At 38.7% G+C, this 12942-nt stretch overlaps 1 protein-coding gene across 1 annotated transcript in view; it reads left to right on the forward strand.

Moving 5' to 3' along the window:
- Positions 1–12942, forward strand: part of PNPLA7 (patatin like phospholipase domain containing 7) — a 131980-nt gene that overhangs the window by 1825 nt on the left and 117213 nt on the right. Inside the window, exons 3-9 of the mRNA XM_026113824.2 lie at positions 1866–1931; positions 2382–2469; positions 3105–3187; positions 5714–5802; positions 6231–6371; positions 7738–7897; positions 8945–9025. Coding sequence (XP_025969609.1) covers positions 1866–1931; positions 2382–2469; positions 3105–3187; positions 5714–5802; positions 6231–6371; positions 7738–7897; positions 8945–9025 — 708 coding nt within the window. The remainder of the gene's footprint in view (positions 1–1865; positions 1932–2381; positions 2470–3104; positions 3188–5713; positions 5803–6230; positions 6372–7737; positions 7898–8944; positions 9026–12942) is intronic.

Below are 12942 nucleotides of genomic sequence, written 5' to 3' on the forward strand. Positions count from 1 at the left end.
TTAATTATTGTGAAAAATCAGTGAGAGAAAATCAAAAATTCTAAATCATTTTGAATGTTAATTTTCTTGGAAAAAACACACATTCATGATAGTATCCACTCTTAGTATATTATTGCTTGATTTTTCTGATGCAGCAAACATCTTTTCAGGGTTGTTCAACAAGCTTTTTGTGGCGTGTTTGAGAATTGTTGAGGGTGTGTAAAGGATGCGTAAAGTCCTTGAATTTAGATGCTGATTGTAGCCCTGCAAAGAGACTTGAAGGATCTGTTCTGTGAACTTGGGCCAATGAGGCTTTGTAGGACTTGTGATACAACAGTGGCTCATAGCATGCCATTGTGTTATGAAGAACTGTTTACATGTCTCGGCATCTGCAAGGTCACAACCTGCCTGCTTGCATTCTCTTATTCCACGTATCTATGGTCTCTGTGCTTTGCTTTTCCTAAAGAATTGCCTCTCTGCTTTAAAACGATAATCTCCAGAGCTCTGTGACCACAATCGTGGTAGGAATGTTGGTGATTACAAACGCTGGTGTGAGCACCTTTTAAGATCCACTTCATCTTTCTTGGAGGCCTGAATTTCTTCTTTCCCTTATCGCCTTTCTCTGAGGCACGAGGGTTGTGTGTGTGCGCGCGTGTGTGTGTTTTATTTTTCTATTCTTTTGCTCATGAATTTGTTTCTTCTCTTATAACAACAACATGACTGTCAGTTGGTAACTAGTATTTTCCTTATTATCATACAAATCAGTATGATCTCAAATAATTGCATTTTGCTTATCCCTGACACCGTTGAGGGGGAATACGTTAGGCTTTGACAAAGAACGGGGAGTTCTCGATATGAATGTGTTGTATTTGTTGCTAACAAATTTTCAACGTTTTCTTTGTTCTCGTGGCTTTGCACTACAGTATTTGGGCCTACTCCAACCTCGCTAATAGTAATCCACCATTAACCATGATAGAATTAGTTTGACTAATGTTGGGAGGATACGTTGTTGATGTGTTCTGTTAAAATGACGTAAGAAAATCAGCTTTTTGTATACTTAGGACAATGATCCCCTCTGACTGGTCAGGCAGGAGTTTGTTTGGGCTGTAGAAGTGGGAGGAACTTCATGAGCGGGACTAGTTTGGTGACTCTCAGGGTGCAGTTCTATTTCTTTTGATGGCAAAACTAAATTAAGATGTTGACCAAACCTGGAAATGAGGGCAGAAACAGGGACCAGAACTGCATATAGTACTTAGGATACAAGTACTTGCAGAGTTCGAGTAAGATTCAAGACTTGCTGGTGACACATCTGTGCCTGTCCTCTGGTTCCTGCTTGTTCTTCACACTTAGTTTGCCTCCCCCCCCCCCCCCCACTTTGGTAGGTATTGAGCTGGCATTTGAGAAACTGTGACAGCAAGATTTTGTTTCTGAATAAGAATAGTCAGAATGGCTTCCAGGACTTCATATGTGAGGTTAGAGCTTTTCCCCCATAGGCATAATCTTTTGTTTTATATTGAATTTCATCTGTTGCTTTATTGCTCATTTTTTCAGTCTCATTCAGTCCTTTACATTCAACTCTCATAGCATAGAATCATCAAAAGACTTCACTGCATTCTTTGGCCCTGTTTCTAGATTATTTAGGAATATGTTGAATAACGCTGAAGCCAGTATAGATCTCCATTAATGACCCCTCTATACTGAATGTGTTGTGTTTGCAACATGGATGGCTGTTGAAAGAAGGACATTGGAACATATAACAAAGTGGCATTGTATGTGCCAGATCAGACTCTGAGATGTTGTTTCAGAGGCTTTTTGCCATGGGTTTGTATGTCTTCTGAATAAATTTCAGTTGCTGGAGACTAATTTCACCTCACTTTTGGTGCTAGGCTGTGTTACCAACAGGTGGGACACGAATTCTTCAGTTCGTAGAAGACAGAATACAGACCACTATGGTAAGTATAGCTTGTATCAACCAGGTGAAAAATTGTGTGCATGCCAATAGTGTAAACCTTCTTGTAAGTTCCAGACACTTTACTAAGGCACACTCAAAGTTTGAGTAGACTGAGAGTTTGATTCTTCACTGGTGGTGCACATAGGACAGAAGTTAATTCCTGTCATTTCATTTCATGTGCATTTAGTTGATCAGCTTGTAGATCTTCAGGGGAAAAAAGGCTGAATATTCTGCCCACCTGAGTTGAGGAAGGAGACACTGATACATTTTAAATTTAAACTTGTTGCACTTCCATGGAACATTTTAGTTAAAATCAGCATTTATGAATGTGCTTGACTTTCAGATATCTTACTGAGCTAGGTGTTTTTCAGCCCTCGGGAAAAAAAAAACCTAACAATTTTTAACTTTAAAAATTGTTTTTATTTTCCTCTCCCCTAAATTCTTCTCACAGTTGACTGGAATTGCAATTGGAGCTGCAGTAGCATTATTCCTTATAGGAACTGTTGTGTTTGTCGTTTACAGAAGAGTGAAACAATCTAGTAAGTACTGAACAGCTATGTATGTTTTAAAAATGGTTTTATCAGTGGGTTATCTTCCTTTGGTATTTTCTTAATATTAGTGTGGTAGATTCTCTGCTCACGGTAGTTGCTTACTGTGAAGATAGTTGTTCATGCAGGAAAACAGCTTTAAAAGGACAAAGAACTTGTACTGATTCATTTACACAGATCTGAATGTAGAATTCATATCTGTCACGTGCAGGGCACTGGAGATTTTTATTTATTTAGTGTATGGTAGCCTTAATAATAGTTGGTATGTAAATAACTTCAAGCCTGATGTGAGTTCACTGTTGTAATAATAGGAAACAGATGAATTAGAGGTCTCCTTTTGGGAGATAAAATTAACTGATTTTTGTGTCTATTTACAGTGCTTTTTTACCTCCCCTAGTGATTAAGGAGAGCATCAAGCTAGCTATTCCCTAGCCTGCCTTGGCTGACTGGAGTTGGGTAATCTGGTATTAATTTAGGTTCCAAACTCTGGGTATACTACCTTGCTTTTTAGTAGCTATGAGCTGGAACTATTATGGAGGTGGAAGAGTTGAAAACCTGCGCTCAGTGCTCTTTCTCCTTAATATAAAGGTGCAGGTAGTTTCTGATATGATGCTTCTGTGTTCTAGAGCAACTGCAACCGCATGTGCCTCAATACAGATTTCGCAAGAGAGACAAAGTGATGTTCTATGGGCGGAAGATCATGAGAAAAGTAAGAACATCTGGCATTGGGGAGGAAAGTACAGATCAAAATCCAGTTTGGAAAGCATTGTAAATGTTGAAGTACTTCGCCCGCTTAGCCTGGCCCAGGACTTCTAGCCTATTAAATTGCACTGGAATTCTGGGAATGTTTCAGGACTCCCTGGAATTCTGCATGCTTTGCTAATGGGAACAGCAGTAGCTTCTTCTGGCCAAAACTTCCTTCTTTCAATAGTATTTGTAGACATTGAGGATGGTGGTAAATTCAATGAATATCTAAGTCCCCTATGGAGCTCATAATTGACTGTATATTCTTGGGGCACACAGCTATGTGTACACGTGTGAGCAGCACTTCAGGAGTGATGAGCACTGGGTGGTAACTGCGAGAGTGTGCTCCTTCATTTACTTCCCCTAACTGCCTCAGAGTGACTGATGCTGCTCTTCTGCATTGGAAGCAGTCTGAGACCAGCAGCTAAGCAATAAAAAAACACATATTTTTGTCTATATTCAAGATTATATTCAAGATATTATTCAGCGGTTTTGTTCAGGATTGTCTCTTTCAAATAGTGACCTCCAGTACTGCCGCTGTGTTCAAAGCTGACATCATCTTTCCCACGTGAAGAGATGGCCAGTCTGTCTGTGGAGCAGATAATCATTTTTACCTTTCTTCAGTTTACCTGCAAAGAGCACTGAGCATGTCAGCATGTGAGCCTGAGTTGTCTTAAACTACTGAATTGCGAATAAGGCTTGTCAAAATATCTCATTAGAGACTGTTCAAAGGGGGGATATCCCAAGACTGACCTCTCTACCTTGGATTGGAACAAGAAATACCACCCCTGCCCTCATGTTCCTGTCCTAATATTGTTCCTGTCCTATTATTCTAAAAGAGCTCTTTAAGAATCTATTTCTGCATGCGTCTAGTTTAGAATCAGACTAGACCCATGTAGAAATAGATTCTTAAAGAGCTCTCTTAGAATAATCCTTCAAGCCTATGGCTGCCTATTTGTTTTTTTTCCCCCTCTCTCCTCTCTCTGTAATTGACAGTACCACCATTCAGAAGAATTCATCTTTTCACAGGTGTAAGGAGTGACTATGTCAGTGCAGAGATTTTGCATTTGGTTTTGTTATGAGCTTGCACAATAAGACCTGGAGCTCACAAGGTTCAGGCAACTTCCTTACTGAACATTTCCCATACCAAAATCTATACAGCAACCTTTTGGAGCTCCTGGCCCACTTCTAGTAAACATGATGCTATTGATAGGCCTGTCTTTGAAAAGCTGCCTCTTACGCAGGCAGGGACTCTCCCCCTGAGTAGGAATGGGACTGGCCCCTTCTGGGACCACAGGCAGAGTGTGGGTAGGGAGGTCTTAACAGCTCTGCAGCATAACGTGCTTGGGTCCAGGTGTGCGCTCACATTGTCAGTGTAGTTACAAACAACACATGGAGGAAAAAAGATACTGGTGAGTAACCTTTCTTTGTTAGTCACATCTAGTCGAGGAGTACTTCGTCTTTTGAACTACCATTTTCTGCCTCGTAGGCTGCAAAACTTAGCTGAAGTGAATTCAGCTAAGTGATAAGTGGACTTAATAACTAGGAAGGAAATTATTCCCTTAACCTTGCATTTACATTGCAGATTGGCCTTCACGTAGAACCTGGCCAAATAAAGTCCATGCAAAGAAAGAGCATGTTGCCAGCAACCTCTTAATTTTAGTGTTCTTAAACAGTCATTTATATATAACATACATAAAGATGCTTAAAATTCCATATGGTAAAATCATTTTAGCTATTTTTTTGTTTTGGGGATTTAGACCTTGCTTTCTGCTTTTATTCCTGAATGAGGCATACGATATTACAAACTAAACTCTGATTGTCCTTTGTGTGTGTTTGGTAAAATACCAAGCTTTTACTTAATGATTCTTGAAAGGCCTGATGGAAACAAGCGAGTCTCCAAACTAATTAGAAAGGTTTTTTTTTTTTTTTTGTGAGGGAAGCATTTGCCTGGGATTCAGTTTCTTGAGAAACAAAAGGAGAGCTGCTGACGGTTTGAAGTGTTTTCTTGGTCTTGCAGTCGTTGCATTTCTCCAGAAGGTGGCACTCAGTTACCATTAAAAATAAATGAAAGCATTCCTGCATGTCCATACGTTGCTACAACTTGTCACCAGCTCAAAAGTGACTCAGGCCCTAGCTTGTTAGTGTAACAGACTATCGTAGGAATACTGATGGTTTAACTATTACTTTTGTGTCTAATATCGCCTGAGAGCTGTATGGCCAAGTCTTTGTTTTTTTTCTCCTTCCAATCATGCATTAACACTGTAATAGTTGCTTATTAAAATGAAAGTATACTTAATTTTTTTTGTAAAAGGAAAGAGATCCTGGAGCAGGTGTTGTTTCAATCTTCCAGAGTCTTATATGAGTGTGTCACTTTGCTCACGTTCTAAAGACCTGGTAGATAAGTGGTATCCTTTGTAGGCTCAGAGCTAGTGTTCACTATCTGTCTGTATTTTTAGGTGATGTTTTTGTTTTCCTTATCTCCTCCTAGGTTACAACTCTTCCAAACTCTCTGGTTGGGAACACTGTGCCTCGCCAAAGGATGCGAAAGCGGGCAAAAGTTTTATCTTTGGCTAAAAGGTACTTGGGCTTCTGGGGAGAGGAGAATTTATGCCATGGAGATATTACATGGGACCTCTCTCTCCTCTTCCGTTTCTCTGTGGTGCCTATCCCTAGTGCAGCTCTCTTTCACAGCTGTTCTTGTACAGTTATTTGATATGTCAGCTGTACATCAGCCTAGCATTTTGCTAGGAAGTTTGTTGAAATAGAGTGGCTGTTCACACAGTGTTATCTCTAGTTTTGGTGAAGAAGGACAGGAAAGGAGGAGTTGGAGAGTGCGCTGCTGCTGTTGTGTCTACTTGATAACATGTAACGTGGTACAGTGTGTGTTTAATATTGCAGTCTGCCTACAGTGTCAGCATGCAGTCCATTGTTCAGATTGAAAGGAAGAGAGTTCCTGATCTTTCTGATATGTTCTTTTTTTTTTTTTTTTTTGCTTTTCTTCCTAGGATTCTGCGTATTAAGAAGGAATGTCCAACTCTGCAGCCAAAAGAACCGCCTCCCTCTCTGCTAGAGGCAGACCTGACTGAATTTGATGTAAAGAATTCTCATTTGCCATCAGAAGTGTTGTACATGCTTAAAAACGTTAGGTAATGTTAAATGGAAGGATAAGTTTGAAGTTTGGTTTTGACAGATGTTCAAGTGATCTAAATACTTGGTAGCTTATATAGTGTTAAGTTTTACCATTGTGTGGTCAGACTCTTTAAGCAGTTGCCTGAAAGTTCGTCTGAGGGTAAGGAGAGAATAAATCTAGCTTTTAACTTTCTAGAAACATTAAGAAAATAGCTGACTGCATAAAGGAAAAAGTTTGGTCCAAATTTGGAAATAATGATGATAAAGCTTTTTCTAACTAGAACAGATTTCTGTTAATGCATTTTTTTAAAATTCCCTTTAGACTGTTTCAGGCATTTTTTGCTACAGAAAGGCACTATAATTGGCAAATATTAATTGGATACTAGACTGACAGCTCTCTAAACTGCAGATTTTTTTTTTTTCTTCTCTGGCTAAAAAAGTTACAAAAAGAATCAAAGTCAACTTAATTCTTAACAATAAGGGATGGTCTTTGTGCCCATTCAGTCAGTGGCTGTATTGCTGACACAGGAAAGAAGATGAGATTTTCAGCTCCATAATTTCGGTTTTGTTTGTGTGTTTTCTGTTCAAAATAGACTCTTCTGTTATGATCTAATTTAGTCCTGAAGGTCATAGTCTTTGACTTTTTGGTAGTCTAATAAAGTTGCTATTTAAGTCATCTAAACTTTCCACTGTGAAATTATGATCTCCTATGACTAATTGATGTTGCAGTAAAATTTGATTGATTGATACTGTTAATATGAGCTAATGGAGCTGTATCAAGGGCCCTTCTTGTGCTGTGCACTGAATGATCCACTTCTTTTTCTCTCTGCCTGGTGGTGACTGACTAGTTTCAGTACTGCAGGAGTCCAGTTGCATGTTACCTGCAGAAGACAGAGTATTCCAAACTTAAAAATATGTTCAGATGTGGATTTTTTTTCCTGTTGTTTTCAGCATCTTGTATGTTCTAGTTGCATTGACAGGGTAGCTGTACTAAAAGGGAAAGTTCCAAAGGGTGACTTTTTCATAAAATGGATGAATCTACTGTAGGTTTTTATATTTCTTCCCCTTCAAAAGCCATGCTAGTGTTTGTGGGGGACTGGATATAGTTCCTTTTGAGCCTGCTGGCATTGCTCAGAGTGCTACTCAAAAAGGAACTCCAGAATTTACAATTTGCAGTGTTTCACAGTACTTCTGCCTCAGGGAGTTCTGCCTGTTCTGTGGTGTTTTTGGACTACCATGCTACAAATACATCTGAGGTTCCTCTACTATTTGTGCCTGGAGATTTGCTGATTTAGGAAGCATATTGCAAAGGCAATGATAGTCTTAAATTTCTCTCTCTGCAGAAGAAAGAAAAAGGTTAATATTTTGTCTTCTTTCCTGCAGGGTTCTTGGTCACTTTGAGAAGCCTCTTTTCCTGGAACTGTGCAAGCACATGTTTTTTGTGCAATTGCATGAAGGCGAATACATCTTTCGTCCTGGGCAGCTGGATAACAGCATCTATGTTGTGCAGGATGGCAAGCTGGAAGTTTGCATACAAGAAAGTGTAAGAATAAACTGATCTGTGATTCTTGAGCTAAATCTGTTGGCATAGGGTATAGGTTGGCATGAATAATTAAGCATTGATTAAGCTTGAACATTTGAATCATACAGTGCTTTGGAGGAGGTTACTTCCAACCCTTCAGGGCCGTAATATTTATTAAGGTCAAGGTTTTGAGCTGTGATCCCCCATGTCTTAAATGAGTGAGCTAAAGACACCTCTGATCAGACATTCTCAAATGTCCTCCCAGTTGCTAGCTGCATTTGGATGGTGTTTATATAAAATAGTTATGTATACAAGCAGGATAGCGGCAGTGGGAGAGACCAGAAATACTTCATCCCCACATATTTTAGCCTGGTAGTTAGGGGAATTCTCCTGGAAGGTGAAAGATTCAGATCCACTTTTGGTTACACAAGGAAAAGAAATGACAGCTTGTGTCATGGGTGAGTCCTAAAATATTGGGCTCTAACCCTTAAAATTCCTTCTGCCAATTAGTTTCTGTCCCTCCCCTCCTGACTTAGCTTTAAAATGTGAACAGTTTTCTGATATCTGGAAAAGCATTTTTCTGTGTTTATAAAATTATCCCAAATTTGCTGATTTCTATAAATTTTTGGATTTGGTTGTTCTTCATATTGTACTGACTGGCAACACGTGTAATCCCTCAACAAAGGGAGCTAATTCTGTGTCAGAATAAAGGATTTTTTTAAAAATAGTAATTTTAAAAAGCTACAAAAACCCAAGCAGGCCACATCTCCCCCTAGATAAAACTGGCTTTTGGTTTCCTTTCATTTATCACTTCCTGAACTGCATTAAGTATCCTTGAAGGTCTTGTGTTTTTGCTTCTGTCAGAATGGTGGTTTAAAACCCTGGTGTTGTGAATTAACACACTTCCGTCAGAGCAGAGGGAAAACCAGGGTCTAGTTCTCATGGGGGACCATTTCTGATAGGGCTGTTCAGTATCTAGGAGAATGAGAGCAAGTTAAGCTTTCTGAAATAGTCCATGTATACCTGATAAGCGAGTGTCTGTAGTAATCTTCTATCCTATGCTTTCAGGATGGCACAGAAGTGGTTGTTAAGGAAGTGCTGGCAGGAGACAGTGTCCACAGCCTTCTCAGCATTCTTGACGTTATCACGGTAAGTTTTTGAACATGCAGGTTTTCTGCAGTGCTGCTTTAATGTCACTGAACCCGTCAGGGTGAAGTAGACTTGACATATTGCTAGGAAAGAATCAGAATGGTAAATGTTTCTTTGATTGGACCTTCTCCTCCTTCCAGGCCTTCACAGCTGTTAACTTAGCTCTGTCGTATGTAAATTGGTTGGGAAACATATAGGCTTGACAGTGTAACACTGGCCATTTCTTAGCTGTGTTTCTGGTAAGTGATAGGGTTTAATTGTTCGTTTATGGCTGGAAAAATGAGGTACAGCTTGATGTGTTCAAGGTCACATAGGAATCAGGAGGAGGACCAGGCTAGGACCCAGGATTCCTGGCTTTTACACCACTTGATTTATTACTAATGAATTTATTTTTATCTATTCTAATTAAAATAAATCTGATGGTTCATATTATTGTAATTACACTGTGAAACAAGCTGATGGATTTCATTTTCTCCTAATATGATAACGTTGCCAGTGGCCATCTGATGGTTGTGCTCTCCTGGCAGGCAACAAAATGAGTTAAGTGCTAGCTGGTCATATTTAGTGCGCAAATTAGTGGTGTATATTTTCTTTCAGTTGGAATTCCAATGACTGATTTTTTTTTTTCTGAAGTTGTCACTGCATCTATTTATTGAAGGTAGTAAATGCCTCATATTCAATAATGTGCAGGCATTTGAGAGCTTACTTGGATGGTTTTGATAGCTGAGAAGATGAACAGAATGTAATCGATAAGCTGTTCGCATTTGACCTTGTACCATTTTTCTCTTATGCTTCGCTATCTCCTTTTGTTAAATGGTACCCTTATTCTAGGTATAAGTAGTCTTAATGAGTCTGTTAAATGTTCTTTGCCACTTTTAGATGCAAGTAGCTATCTATCTATCTCTATATATATACATGTATCTATCTAATTTCCATAAAACCTGTCCAAAGTGATACACAGTTTTTAAGCTTAGTCATGCTTTCTTCTGTAGAAAGTAATAGTACATGAATAATTTGGATTGTGCAAGTCTGGTCCCTGCTGTCAAATCCATATTAACAGCCAAGTTAGAAGCATCTTTGCCCTTGTTACTTTCACCAGTAACTGTTCTTAATGACAGCATTCTAAAGAGCAGGACTGCCATATAGAAACATGAATACTAGTCATGTTCTTTTCCTATATTGTTTTCGAATAAACAAACAGAAAACCTTCTCGTCTAACAGAATGGGGGGTTTTCTTCTTTTTTGGTAGCAGGATGGTTGCCATTAATTTTGCTGACTACTGTTATTCTCCTGCTTGTTAATTATACCATTGGTGAATCAGAGTATATAAATTATTGAAAGTGTGTTGAAAGGAGTTATCAGTGTGCAAAAGAGTATATAATGGAGAACGTGGCAAATTTTCTTGCTAAAATAACTTGCTTTCATTCAGTTTCACAACTCCTTCTTTTCCTGGTTGTTTCTCCGCTTTGTGAACCGTTTGTTTTAGTTTTATTTTTCCTCTTTGTTATTCTGTTTATTGACTTTGCATTTAGGTGTAGCATGAAAATGGTCATGTAGCATTGATCAAAGTAGAGGAGAATTCTGAATTGTTGAATGAGTCCTAACTTTATGCGGCGACCATAACCTTAACTAAGTTTCTGTAACTGTACCAACAAATATGTAGCTCTGAAATGAAGAAAGAATGCATTCAGAGAGGCTTTGAGCTGTCTGAGGTGGATTTGTGATTTCTTTTGACCGATTTCATAAGATATGACATCAGACTGGGCCACCCCTTGGTTGGGAAACATGCAAGAAAACTGTATTTGCTGCAAGAAGTGGTGAGCTTTGTAGTTGTTGTGGGAACTAAAAGAAGGGGCATGTAAAAGGTAATTTTCCAACTTAATTTTCCAATTTTTGTATTGGAAAAGTCCCCCTAGATCTATTTAGATACAAAGATACCTGTTCCGATATGAGACTTGTTCTGTATTTCACTTCTTTTGAGAACAGATAAATACTGCTTTCTCAAAACTCGTAGGATAAAGTGAAAGCTTCAAATCCAGGTAGATGTTAGCCCTTTCATGATATTCTGGAGCAATTGTATGGTGTAGTCAATGTGACTTGGAATTGATACTGCCTTAAATTTCAAAGAAATCGCTAAGCTAAATGTTGTTGGAGCCTAGAAGAGTATTTTCTGCAGTCGCTGCTGAGTGCTCACTCTATCCCTGTGCCTTTCCCTGTGTACAGTCAGATCGGTTTCCTGAATGAAGAATATTCATTCTGAGTTAAATGGGACAAACAGCGACTGCATTTGATGATGATGATGATTGCTAGAGCTTTGGGTTGTAATATTCTTTTGTCCTCCAAATGGAGATGGTATTTGGAAAACTCTGAGCAGGTGTCATGGTTGGAAGGACGAGGAAGAGACTGGGAGGAGTATCGATCAAATGCCAGTGACTGAGGGGAAAAAAAATGAAAGTCTGAGGAGTAAGAGAAGCTTAAAAAATCACTTGGATGAAGGTAAGCCCAAAGGGCTCAGGTGTATTTAAAAGGCAGTGGACAAGATAGATGAGGTTATAAAGAAGCGATTGTTGCAAAAACTTTGGGTTTACAGCTGTGTCAGTGTAGCGTGGAGGAAGAGGAAATCCAAGTAACAGGAACAGGGAGAATACGCCAGATTTTAGAGAACAGAAAGGAGTTCCCACTTCAAGTGGGAGAACATAAGGCACCTGTGTCTCTTGTAGCAGATTTCTTAGGCAAATTCATTTGGATTTGGCCCTTGGCTGTCATCTGCATTCAGTTATGAGTTTAGCTGTGACATTTGTCACCTGCAATATTTAATTACTCTGCGGGTCTTGGAACAAGACCGAAGTAAATAGTTATCTGCAGTGAGAACAAAAAGTTCCCTGTTGGAAAAACACAAGTTCACTACTGATTATAACTTAACTGTTCCTTGTGACCTCAGCGTGTGATTGTAGAATAACATAGTTTAAACACGGTGTTCTCCATGCTGCTGATTACATTATGTTTGAGAGAACAGAGAATTATGGGAATGTTTCCTCTTTCCATTTCTCTGACAGCTTTTAGCATGTGCCAAACCAATTACACATGTTGGTTGGCTCTTTCAAAAGCAGGCTGCTCTCATGCAAGGATTTAAAAAAGGAAAAATTATATGGTGGAAAACTGGAGGGATGGGCCGTTCTTTGGAAAAAAAGGCTGCTGCATTGTTATCTGTTATTATGCTTAAACTGATTTTCTGTGAGACTGTCAGCATTGGTCTATCCTCAAATAAGCACTGTTCTTAGGGGAAAAAAAAGTCTCTGGATAGAGTGCAGAGCGTATAGATATGATGTACAATGCTTATTTTGCCCTTTTGAATAAATATTATGGTACATTATTAAACTCAATGCTTATCTTTTGTTTAGCAACTAAAGATTCATTAAATCTCTTTAATTTTTTCACTGTGAGTTTGCTATAGAGATTGGTAGAAAATGTAGCTGATGGGAACATGTATATACTCTACTTTTAAAAATATGTATCATATATTTTCTTCTCCATTTGAGTACATGGAGTATTCCAAAGGACTTTTTTTGTTTAAAGCCTGGCTTTAAACTGACCTGTAAAAGAGGGATGTTGTGTTTATTTTAGGTACAGCAAAAGGACAGAAAAGCTATGTGTTAATTTCTTTACTTAATTAAAAGAATCTCAGGAGAATTGAGGAAGCCTTGTAGTTCTTGACTACAGGTCAAAGAGGTGTTTAAAATTTCAAATCTCTGCAACTTTAAAATCTAGGGAAGATATTAATAGCTGTGATTTTCTAAAAAGATCAGCTGGAGTTGGTATAATCAAGAAATTGGTTTCAGTTAATTTAATTTTATTCCTAGAGTCTGCTTCATCCTGGCTTCTAGATCAGCAAGGCTGGCAGTACTGCAATTTTATTT

This window comes from Dromaius novaehollandiae, chromosome 20 (genome assembly GCF_036370855.1).
Source record: "Dromaius novaehollandiae isolate bDroNov1 chromosome 20, bDroNov1.hap1, whole genome shotgun sequence".
NCBI lineage: Eukaryota > Metazoa > Chordata > Aves > Casuariiformes > Dromaiidae > Dromaius > Dromaius novaehollandiae.